Source organism: Salvelinus alpinus, chromosome 4 (assembly GCF_045679555.1).
Source record: "Salvelinus alpinus chromosome 4, SLU_Salpinus.1, whole genome shotgun sequence".
NCBI classification, from domain to species: domain Eukaryota; kingdom Metazoa; phylum Chordata; class Actinopteri; order Salmoniformes; family Salmonidae; genus Salvelinus; species Salvelinus alpinus.
Window position 1 is genome coordinate 42,760,909 of NC_092089.1, and position 15,314 is coordinate 42,776,222.

Below are 15,314 nucleotides of genomic sequence, written 5' to 3' on the forward strand. Positions count from 1 at the left end.
TGCAATAGAGATTGCATCGTCTGTGGATCTGTATGCAAATTGGAGTTGGTCTAGAGTTTCTAGGATAATGGTGTTTGTGAGCCATGACCAGCCTTTCAAAGCATTTCATGGCTACAGACGTGAGTGCTACGGGTCTGTAGTCATTTAGGCAGATTACCTTAGTGTTATTGGGCACAGGCACTGTGGTGGTCTGCTTAAACATGTTGGTATTACAGACTTAGACAGGGAAAGGTTGAAATTGTCAGTGAAGACACTTGCCAGTTGGTCAGCGCATGCTCGCAGTACACGTCCTGGTAATCCGTCTGGCCCTGCGGCCTTGTGAATGCTGACCTGTTTAAAGGTCTTACATCGCCTGCTGAGAGTGTGATCACAGTCTTCCGGAACAGCTGGTGCTCTCATGCATGTTTCTGCATTATTTGCCTCGAAGTAGTTTAGCTCGTCTGGTAGGCTTGTGTCACTGGGCAGCTCTCGGCAGTGCTTCGCTTTGTAGTCTGTAATAGTTTGCAAGCCCTGCCACATCCGACAAGCGTCAGAGCCGGTGTAGTACAATTCGATCTTAGTCCTGTATTGACGCTTCGCCTGTTTGATGGTTTGTCGGAGGGCATAGCAGGATTTCTCATAAGCTTCCAGGTTAGAGTCCCGCTCCATGAAAGCGGCAGCTCTAGCCTTTACCTCAGTGCGGATGTTGCCTGTAATTCAAGGTTTCTGGTTGGGGTATGTACGTACGGTCACTGTGGGGATGACGTCATCGATGCACTTATTGATAAAGCCAATGACTGATGTGGTGTACTCCTCAATGCCATCGGAACATATTCCAGTCTGTGCTAGCAAAACAGTCCTGTAGTTTAGCATCTGCTTCATCTGACTGCTTTAATATTTGCTTGTAAGCGAGAATCAGGAGGATAGAATTATGGTCAGATTTGCCAAATGGAGGGCGAAGGAGAGCTTTGTATGCGTCTCTGTGCGTGGAGTAAAGGTGGTTGAGTTTTATTTTTTTATTTTTTATTTTTGTCTTACCAGACATCGCTGTTCTATCCTGCCGGGACATTGTATAACCAGCCCCAACTGTATGTTGATAGTGTCGTCGTTCAGCCATGACTCCATGAAGCATAAGGTATTACAGTTTTGAATGTCCCGTAGGTAGTTTAGTCTTCCGCGTAGGTCATATATTTTATTCTCCAAAGATTGCACGTTTGCAAGCAAAATGGAAGGAAGTGAAGGTTTATTCGATCGCCTATGAATTCTCAGATGGCAGCCCGCCCTCTGGACCCTTTTTCTCCGCCGCCTCATCACGGGGATCTGGGCCTGTTCCCGAGAAAGCCCTATATCATTCGTGTCGGGCTCGTCAGACTCGTTAAAGGGAAAAAAGGATTCTGCTTGTCCGTGGTGAGTAATCACAGTCCTGATGTCCAGAAGTTATTTTCGGTCAAAAGAGATGGTAGCGGCCACATTAAGTAAAAAAATAAGTTACAAACAACACAAATAAACTAACAAAAAAACACAATGGGTTGGGGACATTTAAAACGTCAACTTTCTTCTCCAGTGCCATTGCGCACGCGCGCGCGCGCGCACACACACACACACACACAATCATATGTTAGTGTTTTAAGACAGGTAGGACACACGTACATATGGACACACGTGGTAGTGTTTAAAGCTGGTCCTCTCAGGTAGAGAAGTCATAGCTGAGGAATGTAGGTCAGACAGAGGAGAGAACAAGGCTGGCTTTTGTGTGTGTGTTGCATGTGTACATATGTGTTTGTGTGTGATTAGTTTCCTCAGTTAGCTCAATGTAAACTGTGTGTGTTCAGTGTGAGGGAAAGTGAAGGCCTGTCCTGTCTCAGTGCCACTGGACCTTGCTGATAATGGCGCACCCTTCCCATCCCACCTCTTTGATCATGACTCCCAGAAAACAAACACACGGAATTGCTGTGGAATCTGAGGCCTGTCTCCTAGCTGTGTTTGGACTAAAATTATCTGATAAATATTCTCTTTCTCTCCCTCCAGATAACGGCTTTATTCCAGACTCTCTGTTGGAGGAGGTGATGAAGGCACTAGACCTCGTCTCAGAACCTGAATACTAGTAAGTGTGTGTGCTCTTGTCCAGCACCAGTTCCAGCTGCCTCAGCTAATGTTTCACTGCTGCTGGGTAAAAAGCAGAGAACACCGACAGAACCAGAGAGCGAGAACACTAAACGTCCAGAGGATGCGAGAAAGAGGGGAGGATGGAGGGGGGGCATTAAACTACGAGCAGGAAGACAAAGGAAATAATTGAATGTGCTGCTTCAAACAAGGTTTAGAGTGAGGAATAGTTCAATTCAAAGGGCTTTATTGGCATGGGGAACATGTTTACATTGCCAAAGCAAGTGGAATAGATAATAAACAGAAGTGAAATTAACATTGGCAGTAGAATGGCCTTACTGATGAGCTCATTGACTTTCAACGTGGTACCATCATAGGATGCCACCTTTCCAACAAGTCAGTTTGTAAAATTTCTACCCTGTTAGAGCTGCCCTGGTCAACTAAGTGCTGTTATTGTGAAGTAGAAATGTCTAGGAGCAACAACGGATCAGCCTCGAAGTGGTAGGCCACACAAGCTCACAGAACGGGGCTGCCGATTGCTGAAGCGCACAGCGCGTAAAAATCATCTGTCCTCAGTTGCAACACTCACTGAGTTCCAAACTGTCAGCACAAGAACTGTTCGTGGGGAGCTTCATGAAATGGGTTTCCATGGCCGAGCAGCCATACACAAGCGTACGATCACCATGCGCAATGCCAAGCATCGGCTGGAGTGGTGTAAAGCTCGCTGCCATTGGACTCTGGAGCAGTGGAAATGCGTTTTCTGGAGTGTTGAATCACGCATCACCATCTTGCAGTCCGACGGACGATTCTGGGTTTGGCGGATACCAGGAGAACGCTACATGCCCCAAAGCATAGTGACAACTGTAGTTTGGTGGAGGAGGAATAATGGTCTGGGGTTGTTTTTCATGGTTTGGGCTAGGCCCCTTAGTTCCGGTGAAGGGAATCTTAATGCTACAGCATACAATGACATTCTAGATGATTCTGTGCTTCCAACTTTGTGGCAACAGTATGGAGGAAGACCCTTTCATGTTTCAGCATGACAATGCCCCCATGAACAAAGATACAGATGGTTAGTCGATCGGTGGGGAAGAACTTGATTGGCCTGCACAGAGCTCTGTCGTCAACTTCATCGAACAATTTTGGGATGAATTGGAACGCCGACTGCGAGCCAGGCCTAATCGCCCAACATCAGTGCCCGACCTCACTAATGCTCTTGTGGCTGAATGGATGTAAGTCCCCGCAGTAATGTTCCAGTAATGTTTTTTAGTGGAAAGCCTTCCCCAGAAGAGTGTAGGCTGTTATAGCAGCAAAGGGAGGACCAACTCCATATTAATGCCCATGATTTTGGAATGAGATGTTCGACCTGCAGGTGTCCACATACTTTGGGTTATGTAGTTTGTATTTACAATGGTGTTTGTGCTTCACTGGTTGCCCTTGTGACAACGGGTCACAAATATTGCTGCTGTGATGGCACACTGTGGTATTTCCCCGAATAGATGTGGGAGTTATCAAAATTGATTTGCTTTCAAATTCTTTGTGGGCCTGTGTAATCTGAAGGGAATATATGTCTCTAATATGGTCATACATTTGGCAGGAGAACCGAACCGTTATTTTAAAAGCATGAAAACCGGTTAATCTAGTCCCACAACAAAATGCCTATGCAAAGCCCTCCAGTGTCTGCCTGGAAGCTGAGAAACTTTGCCCTGCCCTCCTTTCGGCAAATCTGACCATGACTCCATTTTGTGCTCCCATCCTATAGGCAGAAACTAAAACAGGAAACGCCCATGCTCAGGTCTATCCAACACTGGTCTGACCAATCGGATTCCACACTTCAAGATTGCTTCGATCACGTGGACTGGGATATGTTCCGGGTAGCCTCAGACAATAACATTGACGTATACACTGACTCGGTGAGCAAGTTTATTAGCTAGTGCATCAGAGATCTTGTACCCACTGTGACTATTAAAACCTTCCCTAACCAGAAACCGTGGATTGATGGCAGCATTTCGCGCAAAACCTGAAAGCGCAAACCACCGCTTTTAATCATGGCAAGGCGACTGGAAACATGACCGAATACAAACAGTGTAGCTATTCCCTCTGCAAGGCAATCAAACAAGCAAAGCGTCAGTATAGAGACAAAGTAGAGTCGCAATTCAACGGCTCAAACACGAGACGTATGTGGCAGGGTCTACAGTCAATCACGGATTACAAAAAGAAAACCAGCCCCATCACGGACATTGACGTCTTGCTTTCAGACAAACTAAACAACTTCTTTGCTCGCTTTGAAGACAATACAGTGACACTGACACGGCCAGCTACCTAAGTGTGGGCTCTCCTTCTCCGTTGCCAACATGAGTAAAACATTTAAACGTGTTAATCCTCGCAGGGCTGCCGGCCCCTCTAGCCGTGTCCTCAGTGCATGTGCAGACCAGCTTGCTAATGTGTTTACGGACATATTCAATCAATCCCTATCCCAGTCTGCTGTCCCCACATGCTTCAAGATGGCCACTATTGTTCCTGTACCCAAGAAGGCAAAGGTAACTAAACTAAATGACTATCGCCCCGATAGCACTCACTTCTGTCATCAGGAAGTGCTTTGAGAGACCTAGTCGAGGATCATATCACCTCCACCCTACCTGATACCCTAGACCCACTCCAATTTGCTTACCACCCCAATAGGTCCACAGACAACGCAATCGCCATCACACAGCCCTATCCCATCTGGACAAGAGGAATACCTATGTAAGAATGCTGTTCATTGACGACAGCTCAGCATTTAACACCATAGTACCCTCAACTCGTCATTAAGCTTGATACCCTGGCTCTCGACCCCGCTCAGTGCAACTGGGTCCTGGACTTTGACGGGCCGGTAGGAAACAACATCTCCACCCCGCTGATCCTCAACACTGGGGCCCCACAAGAGTGCCTTCTCAGCCCTCCTGTACTCCCTGTTCACCCATGACTGCGTGGCCATGCACGCCTCCAACTCAGACGACACTACAGTGGTAGGCTTGATTACCAACAACGACGAGACGGCCTATAGGGAGGAGGTGAGGGCCCTCGGAGTGTGGTGTCAAAAAATAACCTCTCACTCAACGTCAACAAAACAAAGGAGATGATTGTGGACTTCAAGAAACAGCAGAGGGAGCACCCCTCCATCCACATCGACGGGACAGTAGTGAAGGTGGCAAGTCTTAAGTTCCTCTGCCTACAAATCACGGAGAAACTGAAATGGTCCACCCACACAGTGTGGTGAAGGAGGCTGAAGAAATTTGGCTTGTCACCTAAAACACTCACAAACCTTTACAGATGCACAATCGAGAGCATCCTTTCGGGCTGTATCACCGCCTGGTACGATAACTGCACCGCCCTCAATCGCAAGGCTCTCCAAAGGGTAGTGCGGTCTGCACAACGCATCACCGGGGGCAAAATACCTGCCCTCCAGGACACCTACAGCACCCGATGTCACAGGAAGGCCAAAAAGATCAAGGACAACAAACACCCGAACCACTGTCTGTTCACCCCGCTATCATCCAGAAGGCGAGGTCAATACAGGTGCATCAAAGCTGGGACCAAGAGACTGAAAAACAGCTTCTATCTCAAGGCCATCAGACTGTTAAACAGCCATCACTAACATAGAGAGGCTGCTGCCAACATAGTGACTCAAATCTCTGGCCACTTTAAGAAATGGATTTAATAAAGGTATCACTAGTCACTTTAAATAACGCCACTTTAATAATGCTTACATATCCTACATTACTCATCTCATATGTATATACTGTATTCTATACTATCTATTGCATCTTTTGCCCTTGCTGCCCGGCCATCGCTCATCCGTATATTTATATATACATATTCTTATATATTCATTCCTTTACATGTGTGAATTTGTTAGATATTACTGCACTGTCGGAACTAGAAGCATAAGCATTTCGCTACACACACATTAGCATCTGCTAACCATGTGTATGTGACCAATAACATTTTATTTGATAAGGCGACCTGCCCCTCCCCCTCTGAAGCAATAGGCTACTGACTGTAGCCTACTTACGTTACATTGGAGCTTAATAAGCATAATATAGACCTAGTTATCCCGTTTCACTTTAGATGTATTAACTACAAAATTGTAAGACGTGTTTTTAAATTCTGGTGCCGCTCTCCACACACAAGCTTAGCTAAATTAGCTAACACAAGCTTGTTAGCTAGCTAGCTGACAGGACATTCGAAGTTCCGCCATAGAAGATGCTCCTCCTATGTATAATTCTGTGTAACTAATTCATATAATGCATGTCATAGCACAAGATGCCCAGCGCTTCAACCCTTATCCTCAACCCTCTCTCGTTCTCCCCGGCCGCAAAATTTGTCGCATCTTGCGCCGTAGGCTTCACTTTTCAGCCCATCGCACACGTAAACAACTAGCTTGCCTGCTCTATCCGCACTGATTGGTATAGTAATTTAATGAGCGAAATGTTTAAAAAAAAAAGTAACGATATAAACCAGTAACGTTACCTTTTTATTGTTGAACCCGGTTCAGAACTTTATCCTGCCTTTTCGGGACAGTGGAATTAAATTAAGAAAATAGTGGTTCTGTTCAGAACAAAACAATTGGATAATGATTTCAGTTCCAAACCCTGCTGACAACTAGACCTTATGGGACACTATTTTTGGTCTTACTGAGTTTGACTGTCAGGTAGGCTTGGTAAGATATACCAGGGTATTTGTAAAAAGCCACGCGATGGTTTTTCACTACTGTCAATACCGTTGAAACTATTTCTTTGAAGTTCTTTTATACATTTGAATATTTGTTGCGACTTTTTGAGTAAATACCTGCGGTCAATTTGTGCGATACGTCAGGGGATAAAGATTTGCGTTCATTTCACCCGTCAAATAATTTTTCATTGTAAAGCTAACCTGTAGTCCCCAGTCACGTGGTGTTTGTTTACAAACACACAACGACGAGAGACCGGAGCTTTGTGAATCACTCACTGTTGTGCAGTACGTGCCTGGTGATCTAGTTACAATATGGAATCCACTACTAAATGTTTGCCAACTAGATATCTCATAACTATTAAGTTAACTATCTAAAATGTGCTAAATGCTCTGTTGTGCATTTAGTTAACTAATTTAGTAGCTAGTTAGCTATCTAGCAATGTGGTTTGTTTCTTCCAAAATCAAGCTTTTCTTGGTTACAGCAGATAATTCCCTCCTGGATCAAGAGCCTTTGTCAACAAAAAAAATAAAAAAATCGTGAGGTAACCTGTGAGTAGAATTTGAGTTAGTTTAGCTTTTTGAGCTGGGATGTCTGTCCTGCAAATAGTTTAGGTCAGAGACTATCAAATGTTTGCACTGCGCTCGTTAGCATTCTCTATGGGATTTTACATGTACTTGTTAGCATTGCTAACCTCCAGATTGCAGTGGAGTTTGAAAATGGCGGCCCTTGTGTTCAGTGCCGGTATTACTGAATATCCCAGGATATCACAAGGTTGGTATGACAATCTGGATACCTCCCAAGCACTCTGCCAGGGTGCAGGTCTGACAGAATCTGTGCAGAAGATCTAGGTGCTGCTGTAGGCTCTCTTTGGTTGGGGACAAAAGCACCAGAAGCAAACAATAGACTTTTGAATTCAGATTCCAGTAGGGTGAGGCCGGGTGCTGCAGACTGTTCTTCAGATTCCCTTGTCAATTCGTTGATGTATACACTGAGTGTACAAAACATTTAGAACACCTGCCTAATCTTGAGTTGCAATTTGTCGGTCCATGGACTCTACAAGGTGTCGAAAGCGTTCCACAGGCCCATGTTGACTCCAATGCTTCTCACAGTTGTCAAGTTGCCTGGATGTCCTTTGGGTGGTGGACCATTCTTGATACACACGGGAAACTGTTGAGTATGAAAAATCCAGCAGCGTTGCAGCTCTTGACACAAACCGGTGCGCCTGGCACCTATTGCCATACCTCATTCAAAGGAACTTAAATATTCTGTCTTGCCCATTCACATTCTGAATGGCACACATACACAATGCATGTCTGACTTGTCTCGAGGCTTAAAAATCATTTTTTAACCTTTCTCCCTTTCATCTATACTGATTTGAAGTGGATGTAACAAGTGACATCAATAAGGGATTATAGCTTTCACCTGGCCAGTCTGATATGGAAAGAGCATAATGGTTTATACACTCAGTGTATGTTGGAGGGTGGGGCTCAAGCTGCATCCCTGTCGCACCCCACAGCCATAAGGAAAGAAATCTGTGTTTTTTTGGCCATTTTAACCGCACACTTGTTTGTGTACATGGATTTTATGTTGTATGTTTTTTTTTGTGTTTTTATTTACCTCAACACCGCTTTCTATCAATTTATATAGCAGACCCTCATGACAAATTGAGTCTCAAGCTTTTTTGAAATCAACAAAGCATGATTATACTTTGCTTTTGTTTTGTTTGTCAATTAGGATGTGTAGGGTGAATACCTGGTCTGTCAACTTGGTAAAAAGCCAATTGGATATTTGCTCAGGATGTTGTTTTCACTGAGGAAATGTAGGAGTCTGCTGTTAATGACAATGCAGAGGATTATTTCTCTGACTGCAACATCAGATGATACACACACCCACACACAGTCTTAACTGGGTTATCAGCCTCTGTGTCTGGGCATGTAACACTCCTCTTATTTCTGCCTTAAAAGGGAAATGTTTCTCTGTTTTATCACTGTGGAATAAGAATAATATTACTGCTCTAACACAGGAATGTCTAGTGGTATATTTAGTATCGCACACACACACACACACACACACACACACACACCAGAACTCCTCATCAGACGAGGTTACCGTACATTTCTCCAGTGTTCGCTTTCTTACACATAATCTTTTACACAGAACATGACACATTTATACCTCAGACAGCCCTTCACACTACCACCACCTCTCTCCTCACCCCCTCCCTCCTCAGCTCCACCCTTGCTCCTCACCTCTACCCCTCCCTTCTCCACCCTTTCGGCCTCCCTCCTCACCTGCACCCGTTCGCCCCTCACCTGCACCCCTCCCTCTTCACTTCCACCCCTCCCTCTTCACTTCCACCCCTCACCTTCCCTCACCACTCCTTCCTCACCTCACCCTCCACCCTCACCTTCCACTAGCTCTCTCCCAATGTCCCTTCTTACTACCCCCTTTCTCTCCTCCTTCTCTCCCTCCGTCGGACACAAGTTTTATCATTGCTTTAAAACGGGGCCGATTTAGGTTTTCTGAAGAATTGGAGGCATGTCTCATTGCTGTACTTAGACTATAAGACAATGTTGAAATGTCTGACAAACTTAACTCTTTCCACTCTTCCTCCCTCTTTCTCTTCCTCCCTCTTTCTCTTCCTCCCTCGCTCCGTCCAGTGTGAGTCTGATGAAGAGTAAGTTGGATCCAGAGGGCTTGGGGATCGTGCTGCTGGCTCCGTTCCTCCTGGAGTTCTTCCCTGATCAGGTAACTGAAGAGGAGCTGAGATACTTCAAAGCTGCAGCAATATCCATAAAACATGCTGAGAAGACCGATTTTTAAACAAGAATATCTTTGCTGTATGCGTGTACGTACATGAGCGCTTCTGTTTTGTTAGTGGTTTGTGGCTGACGATAGATATAAATTTGTTGAGTCAAATCTTTTACAGCAATGCACTGGTGACCAAAATATTTAAATATATATTTACACAAACCCCTGTTCAGACAGGGACTCTGTGGCAGGGAAGCATGGCTGAAGAGTGGGAGAGCGAGAGGCAAAGAGAAAGAAAGGTGGGGAGAGGGATGTGGGGACAGAGAGAGAGAGAGGAGCGGGAAGTGTGTTAAAGTGATCAGGGCTTCGGGGACTCACCAGAGGAATGGCCCTCGGCCACAAAGAAATTATACTGCCATTAGCCAACTGGACACACACACACACACACAGACTGAGGTTATGGTTTCACATAAACATACTCACACAGTCTATTAGCATTCTGGAACGTCCCAACAAAGTGTTTGGCTCTGTGTCGCTATTGACTGGTTTCTAATCTAGGCTGTTCTGTGGGATTGGGGTTAGGGTTTCACAAATGCATGTATGCACGCGCACACACACACACACACACTTATGTGGGTTTGGGGTTATGTATAGTGTTTCAGGCTAAAGTATGCTGAATTGTCTGTGGGTTCCCATACACACACCTTCCAGAGCAGAGTTTTCGACACGCATCCCAGAGATGACTCCATGATTGTTAACTGGTGTATATTGTGTTTTCAGGATACTGGAATCCCAGACTCCTTCCCTGTCTACCACTACAATGGCCTGAAACAGTCCAACCACAACGAGAGGGTAAGATATACACACACACCTCTAAAACAGCCTGAAACTGTCACACCACTATGATAATGTAAGGTGTTGGTGTGTGTTGTCTCTCTTTGTCAGGTGGAGTATGTGCAGGGTACAGCCCTGGTCCTGGGCTTTGAGGACCCCATGGTGAGGACAGATGACACTCCAGTGAAGCGCTGCCTCCAGACCAAGTGGCCCTACATAGAACTGCTGTGGAATACTGAACGCTCCCCTTCACTTAACTAACTCACTGCTAGGGTGGTAGAGGACTGACTGATCTCCACAGGAAGGAAGGCCACAAAGACTGAGACACACAGTACATGTACATTGCTGCACACACTCACACAGAGAAATTTGCTCACTGTCCTGGGCAGGACAAAAACACACAGAACATATATACCACTACACACACACTTGACATACAGACACACTTGTTTACTGTTAATGCTGTTGTGTTTTACATGACTAAATGAAGTCACAGGATGTTTTTGGTTTGTTGTAAAAAGCTGAATGAATTATTATTGTCACCCTGTAGATGACTGTTTTATACTCTGGAATATATGTACTTAATAAGAACTACATATAAAGGAAACAGCTGACCTCGTTGGATGTAAACCTGTAACTGACTGACTGGAACTATGCTTCTGTAACACCCAGCTTTCTGACTGTTAAAGAGATAAACAACCAAAGCTTTCCGCAAGACACATATGCGTGCGCACACACACACACTCCTATTCTAACTACAGCTGAGTTAGTTTGACCTCTTAATACTGAGGCAGGGTATCCCTGACCCAGATTAGGTTACTGCATTATCTCCATTGAAATAGTCCGGGAGCAGCCTAAATCTGGGGCTGGGAAAGTAGCCTCAATGGTTTTCACAGGAGATTACGCGCACACACACCCTGGTGTTTACAGCATAAAGGGACCAATCACAGCAGAGACATTCCTCCTGTTTAGTTGTTTGACCTGGAAGTAGAACCTTTGGCTGGTTTTACACGTTGCGCAACTTCTCTCTTCACACCAACACAGGAAGTGATATGGTATTTATTGTCACACACCCCCCCAAACGAATAAACCATTTTTTTCTTCACTTCTCGTGTGTGGGCTTGTTCGACGTTTCCGGCGATTGCCGACTGATTAATCTACACATCACCTTGCATCATAGTCTCGCCTAACCATCCGTCTACTTGCATAAATAACTACTCATTATTGTTTGTAGATCAGTCAGTCAAAATTTACCTACAATTCATCATGGATTTGGACAGAATGCTCTCGAACATGGCCTGTATGTATGTGCATACATGTGTGTCAGTCTCAGTATGGTGTATGTGTGTTATTGGAAAGGGGATATCTCTGTGTTTGTTGGATGAGACTGGGAGAGAGAGGAGAAAACAATAACAGATGGTTGAACTATTGAGTGCACACTGAAACTAAAACAAATTAGAATGCTTTTACCTGGTGAGGGACCATCATAACACAGGCATGCGGCACACCAAAGAGAGGCGCACTACTCTTGTTCTAGTCCTCTGTGTGTGTGTACACGCACGCGCATGTGTGTCCTCGACAGGTAATGAAGTTTCTAAGAACTGAAATCCTGTTGAATGTCTGAAGTCTCTTTTTCATTCTGTTCATCTTGGATTTACACGAAAGCAGTTGAGAAAGAGCAGTCCACCTATCAACATTGTTGAAAAGGGCAGTTTTAAGAGTGCTGTTCACGTGTGTGTGTACGCTGAGATAAACTGTCCTTCACCTCTAAATGCCTGCACACAGCAAGCAGAAACATGCTCACACTGTTAGCATATGTGCTCTATGAGAATGGCAGGTACACAGGCATTGTAATTCTGTTTGTGTCTGTCTGTTGTTGGTCACCATGTGCGTGTGTGAGACCATATGCTGGTCTGTAATGTAATGAGCCACTATGGTTCCATCTGTCTCTGGAGTTCAACACTGTATTTCTGATCAAATTGATGTTATTTTAATGGACAAAAAAAAAATGGAGAGAGAGGTACGGACAGCAAGAGGAGTGCAGAGAGACATAAGGAAAGAGATTGTGAACAGCAGAGGGAAAGAGAGGGAGGGGTAAAGAAGGAAGAGGGCATGCGAGGGGAGGGGTTAAGGAGAGTTGGGGAAATTTGTCTGAATTCTCCATCTGGTAGGTCAAGGTTGCTCACTGTGACTCCCTCTCATCACCATGCAGCCTTAGATATGTAACACGCACACTCTGACACACACAACACACACAACCCCACCTGGTTCATATCACTTGTCGGAAAATATGAAGTGGTTTGCAGTAACATCCTAACTCTACACACGCACACACTAACATAGAAACACATACATTTCAGCCTGAGTACTTCATTTTGGTCAACAGCTAAATAAATTGTTACTAAGGTCATCGCAGATCAGATGTTTGGGCAATGTGGTCCACATGAGTCATGTTTCTCTAACACAAATGGACATAAAGCATCTCTTTTAATATGTTCCTCATAACAGCTGAGAAAGAGCAGTACTCCACTGCAGTCACAGTTTTACAGCTCACTATGACTTTATGAGACTTTCAGTCTCTTGACGACAATGAAACGCTCTGAAGTTTCAATTTAATTAAAACTCCTGATGCTGATTAGGAGCAGACTGAGTTAACGCAGGAACACACACACACACACACACACACACACTGGAGGAGTGATGTGGGCGTAGTGGTATGGTCTGCTTTGATAAGACGACACCTCAGATCTACTGTACAGGATGTAGGCTATGCAGGCAAGATGTCTACAACACACACACAAGTTGTGTCTGGATCAGAATAGGCTACGAATGTATTTATAGCTTCACTTTTGGGAGAGGACTCGCGCAGGACAGGGGAATGGTAACGCGTGCCGTGAAAACCCATCACACACACACACACATAGGCCTACACACACAAACCCGTCTTTAGTTTTAGTCCGCAGGCTGGCGTGTTTAACTTTAGATCTCAGTAATAATTACGCAAGATAATTACCGGTGATTATTCTTTAATGGAAGGAAACGCACCTAATTAAACCGGCGCGGTCAGAATAAACGGTTTAATAATAAAACACCGCGAAGCCCGAGATCTGTAATATCAGGCTTAAATCAGTATCACCACGCTGACTGAGGTCGTGTCATATTATAGGGCTATTGTGCGTGCGTGTGAGTGAGCGAGCGAGAAAGAGAGAGAGATCATTAATTAATACATCCACTTTATAGTATTATTGCTTCTCGATCAAAACCTACGAATGGAGAAAATTGCTTTTTTCCCTCCATATAAAATGATAGCTTTATGATGCAGCCACTTGGCGCGCGTTCTGATGTGGTCTGGGTACGGTCTTGAAGTGGGTCGAAGTGTTGTGCAACGGGGGCGTGCACAGAATAGAAGCGCGCTGCCGCAGCGACAGGAGAGTCTGGCTGCAGGCTGCAGAGGAGTTTAGAGTGTGTGTGTGTGTGTGTGTGTGGGTGGGTGAGAGCATCAAGAGATCTGACCCAGCGGAGAGTGTGTGAGTGCCTAGTGTGGGAGACAGCGGCGAGTGCAGAACGCACGGGCATGCACAACTTGGGATAACTCACCTGGCTGGACAGAAACATCTCTCTCCCTCCATTTCCCCTATCATCTCTCTCCTTGCTAACGGATTCGAGCGGTGTGATAGACTACTGGTCTGGCTGCGGGGAAGGTGTTAATGTGTGCCTATAGGATGTGTGCATTTGGTGGGATGTTGTGTCGCGTGGTGTCGGTGCTATGGCTTGTCCTTTCGGTTGTCTCAGGCTTCAACCTGCATGCGGAGCGCCCTGCGGTGTACCGAGGACCAGAGGGGAGCTACTTTGGTTACTCCGTGGACTTCTACCGACCGACCCCCGAAAGCAGCACGTGAGTGACAACAGTCCGAGACCACAACTCTCAGTTTAAAACATTGCATTTTTTATGTTATTAATTTCAATTTCGAACAGCCTACAAAGGTCTGCGGGTTCGTGTTGGGTTAATATGAATTAAGTCTGGATTCCCAGAAAAAACATGTCCGAACAGAGAGATGGGTTCATTCTCCTAATAAAATAGTAGAATAGAATATAATTATTTCAACAGGAAATTCGTCTTGCAAGTGAACACAAATACAGTAACAAATGTCTCAGAATAGTAGGCTGTTGTGAGTTTCCCAAGCCCACCAAGACTGCAGGAAACAATATGTCATAATGCTAGTAGCCTACTGTACTTGTGCTTTCTGTGCTGACTCTGTGATGAGCGCTGGGATTTGTAAAGGAACTGAGGACAGTTTTATTACCAAGATGCTCCTATCATGTTTCTTGTTGTTTCAGCTCCTTAGTTTTATGCACTGGATAAGAGCTTCCGCTAAATAACTAAAATATTAATGTGTCTTTCCCAATGAATATGTTTAATACTCTCTCTCTCTCTCTCTCTCTCTCTCTCTCTCTCTCTCTCTCTCTCTCTCTCTCTCTCTCTCTCTCTCTCAGAGTGTGTGTGTCTCTGTGTGTTAAAGACCATTTCTTTCTCTTAAGTTTTGTGTGTGGACATTCAGTTGGTGGGATTATATCTGTCATGACTGTGTCCCTGCAGGTTGAGTGTGTTGGTGGGAGCGCCCAAGGCCAACACATCCCAGCCAGGCATCATAGAGGGAGGAGCTGTCTACTACTGTCCCTATCCCCTAAACCCTGACCCCACCAAGCAACCCTACAGCTGTACACAGATACCCTTCGACAACGCCAGTGAGTTACACCATGCTGTGTACCTGTGTGTGTGTGTGTGTGTGTGTGCTAGTTTTGCTCTCACAAAGTTCATGAGTGAGTATGAAGGGGTTAACTCCTGCCCATGTGGTTGGCTTCAGGTTTCAGGAGCACAGAAGAACTCTACATGTGTGTTTTGTGTTCCTGTTAGAAGTGTAATTTCACCCGATGC

The 15,314-nt window shown here is 45.1% G+C and overlaps 2 protein-coding genes across 3 annotated transcripts in view; both read left to right on the plus strand.

Moving 5' to 3' along the window:
• LOC139573581 (ubiquitin carboxyl-terminal hydrolase MINDY-3-like) overlaps positions 1-11,483 on the plus strand; it is a 49,673-nt gene extending 38,190 nt beyond the window's left edge. Inside the window, exons 12-16 of one of the 2 annotated variants that reach the window (XM_071397207.1) lie at positions 2,008-2,083; positions 9,454-9,541; positions 9,778-9,843; positions 10,325-10,396; positions 10,490-11,483. In XM_071397207.1, the coding sequence (XP_071253308.1) occupies positions 2,008-2,083; positions 9,454-9,541; positions 9,778-9,843; positions 10,325-10,396; positions 10,490-10,639 (452 nt within the window). In that variant the 3' untranslated portion in view covers positions 10,640-11,483. The remainder of the gene's footprint in view (positions 1-2,007; positions 2,084-9,453; positions 9,542-9,777; positions 9,844-10,324; positions 10,397-10,489) is intronic. The other variant, XM_071397208.1, reaches the window with a different exon arrangement.
• Positions 11,484-13,643: 2,160 nt separating this feature from the next.
• LOC139573582 (integrin alpha-8-like) overlaps positions 13,644-15,314 on the plus strand; it is a 57,286-nt gene continuing 55,615 nt past the window's right edge. The window contains exons 1-2 of the mRNA XM_071397209.1: positions 13,644-14,273; positions 14,976-15,124. Of these exons, the coding sequence (XP_071253310.1) occupies positions 14,086-14,273; positions 14,976-15,124 (337 nt within the window). The 5' untranslated portion in view covers positions 13,644-14,085. The remainder of the gene's footprint in view (positions 14,274-14,975; positions 15,125-15,314) is intronic.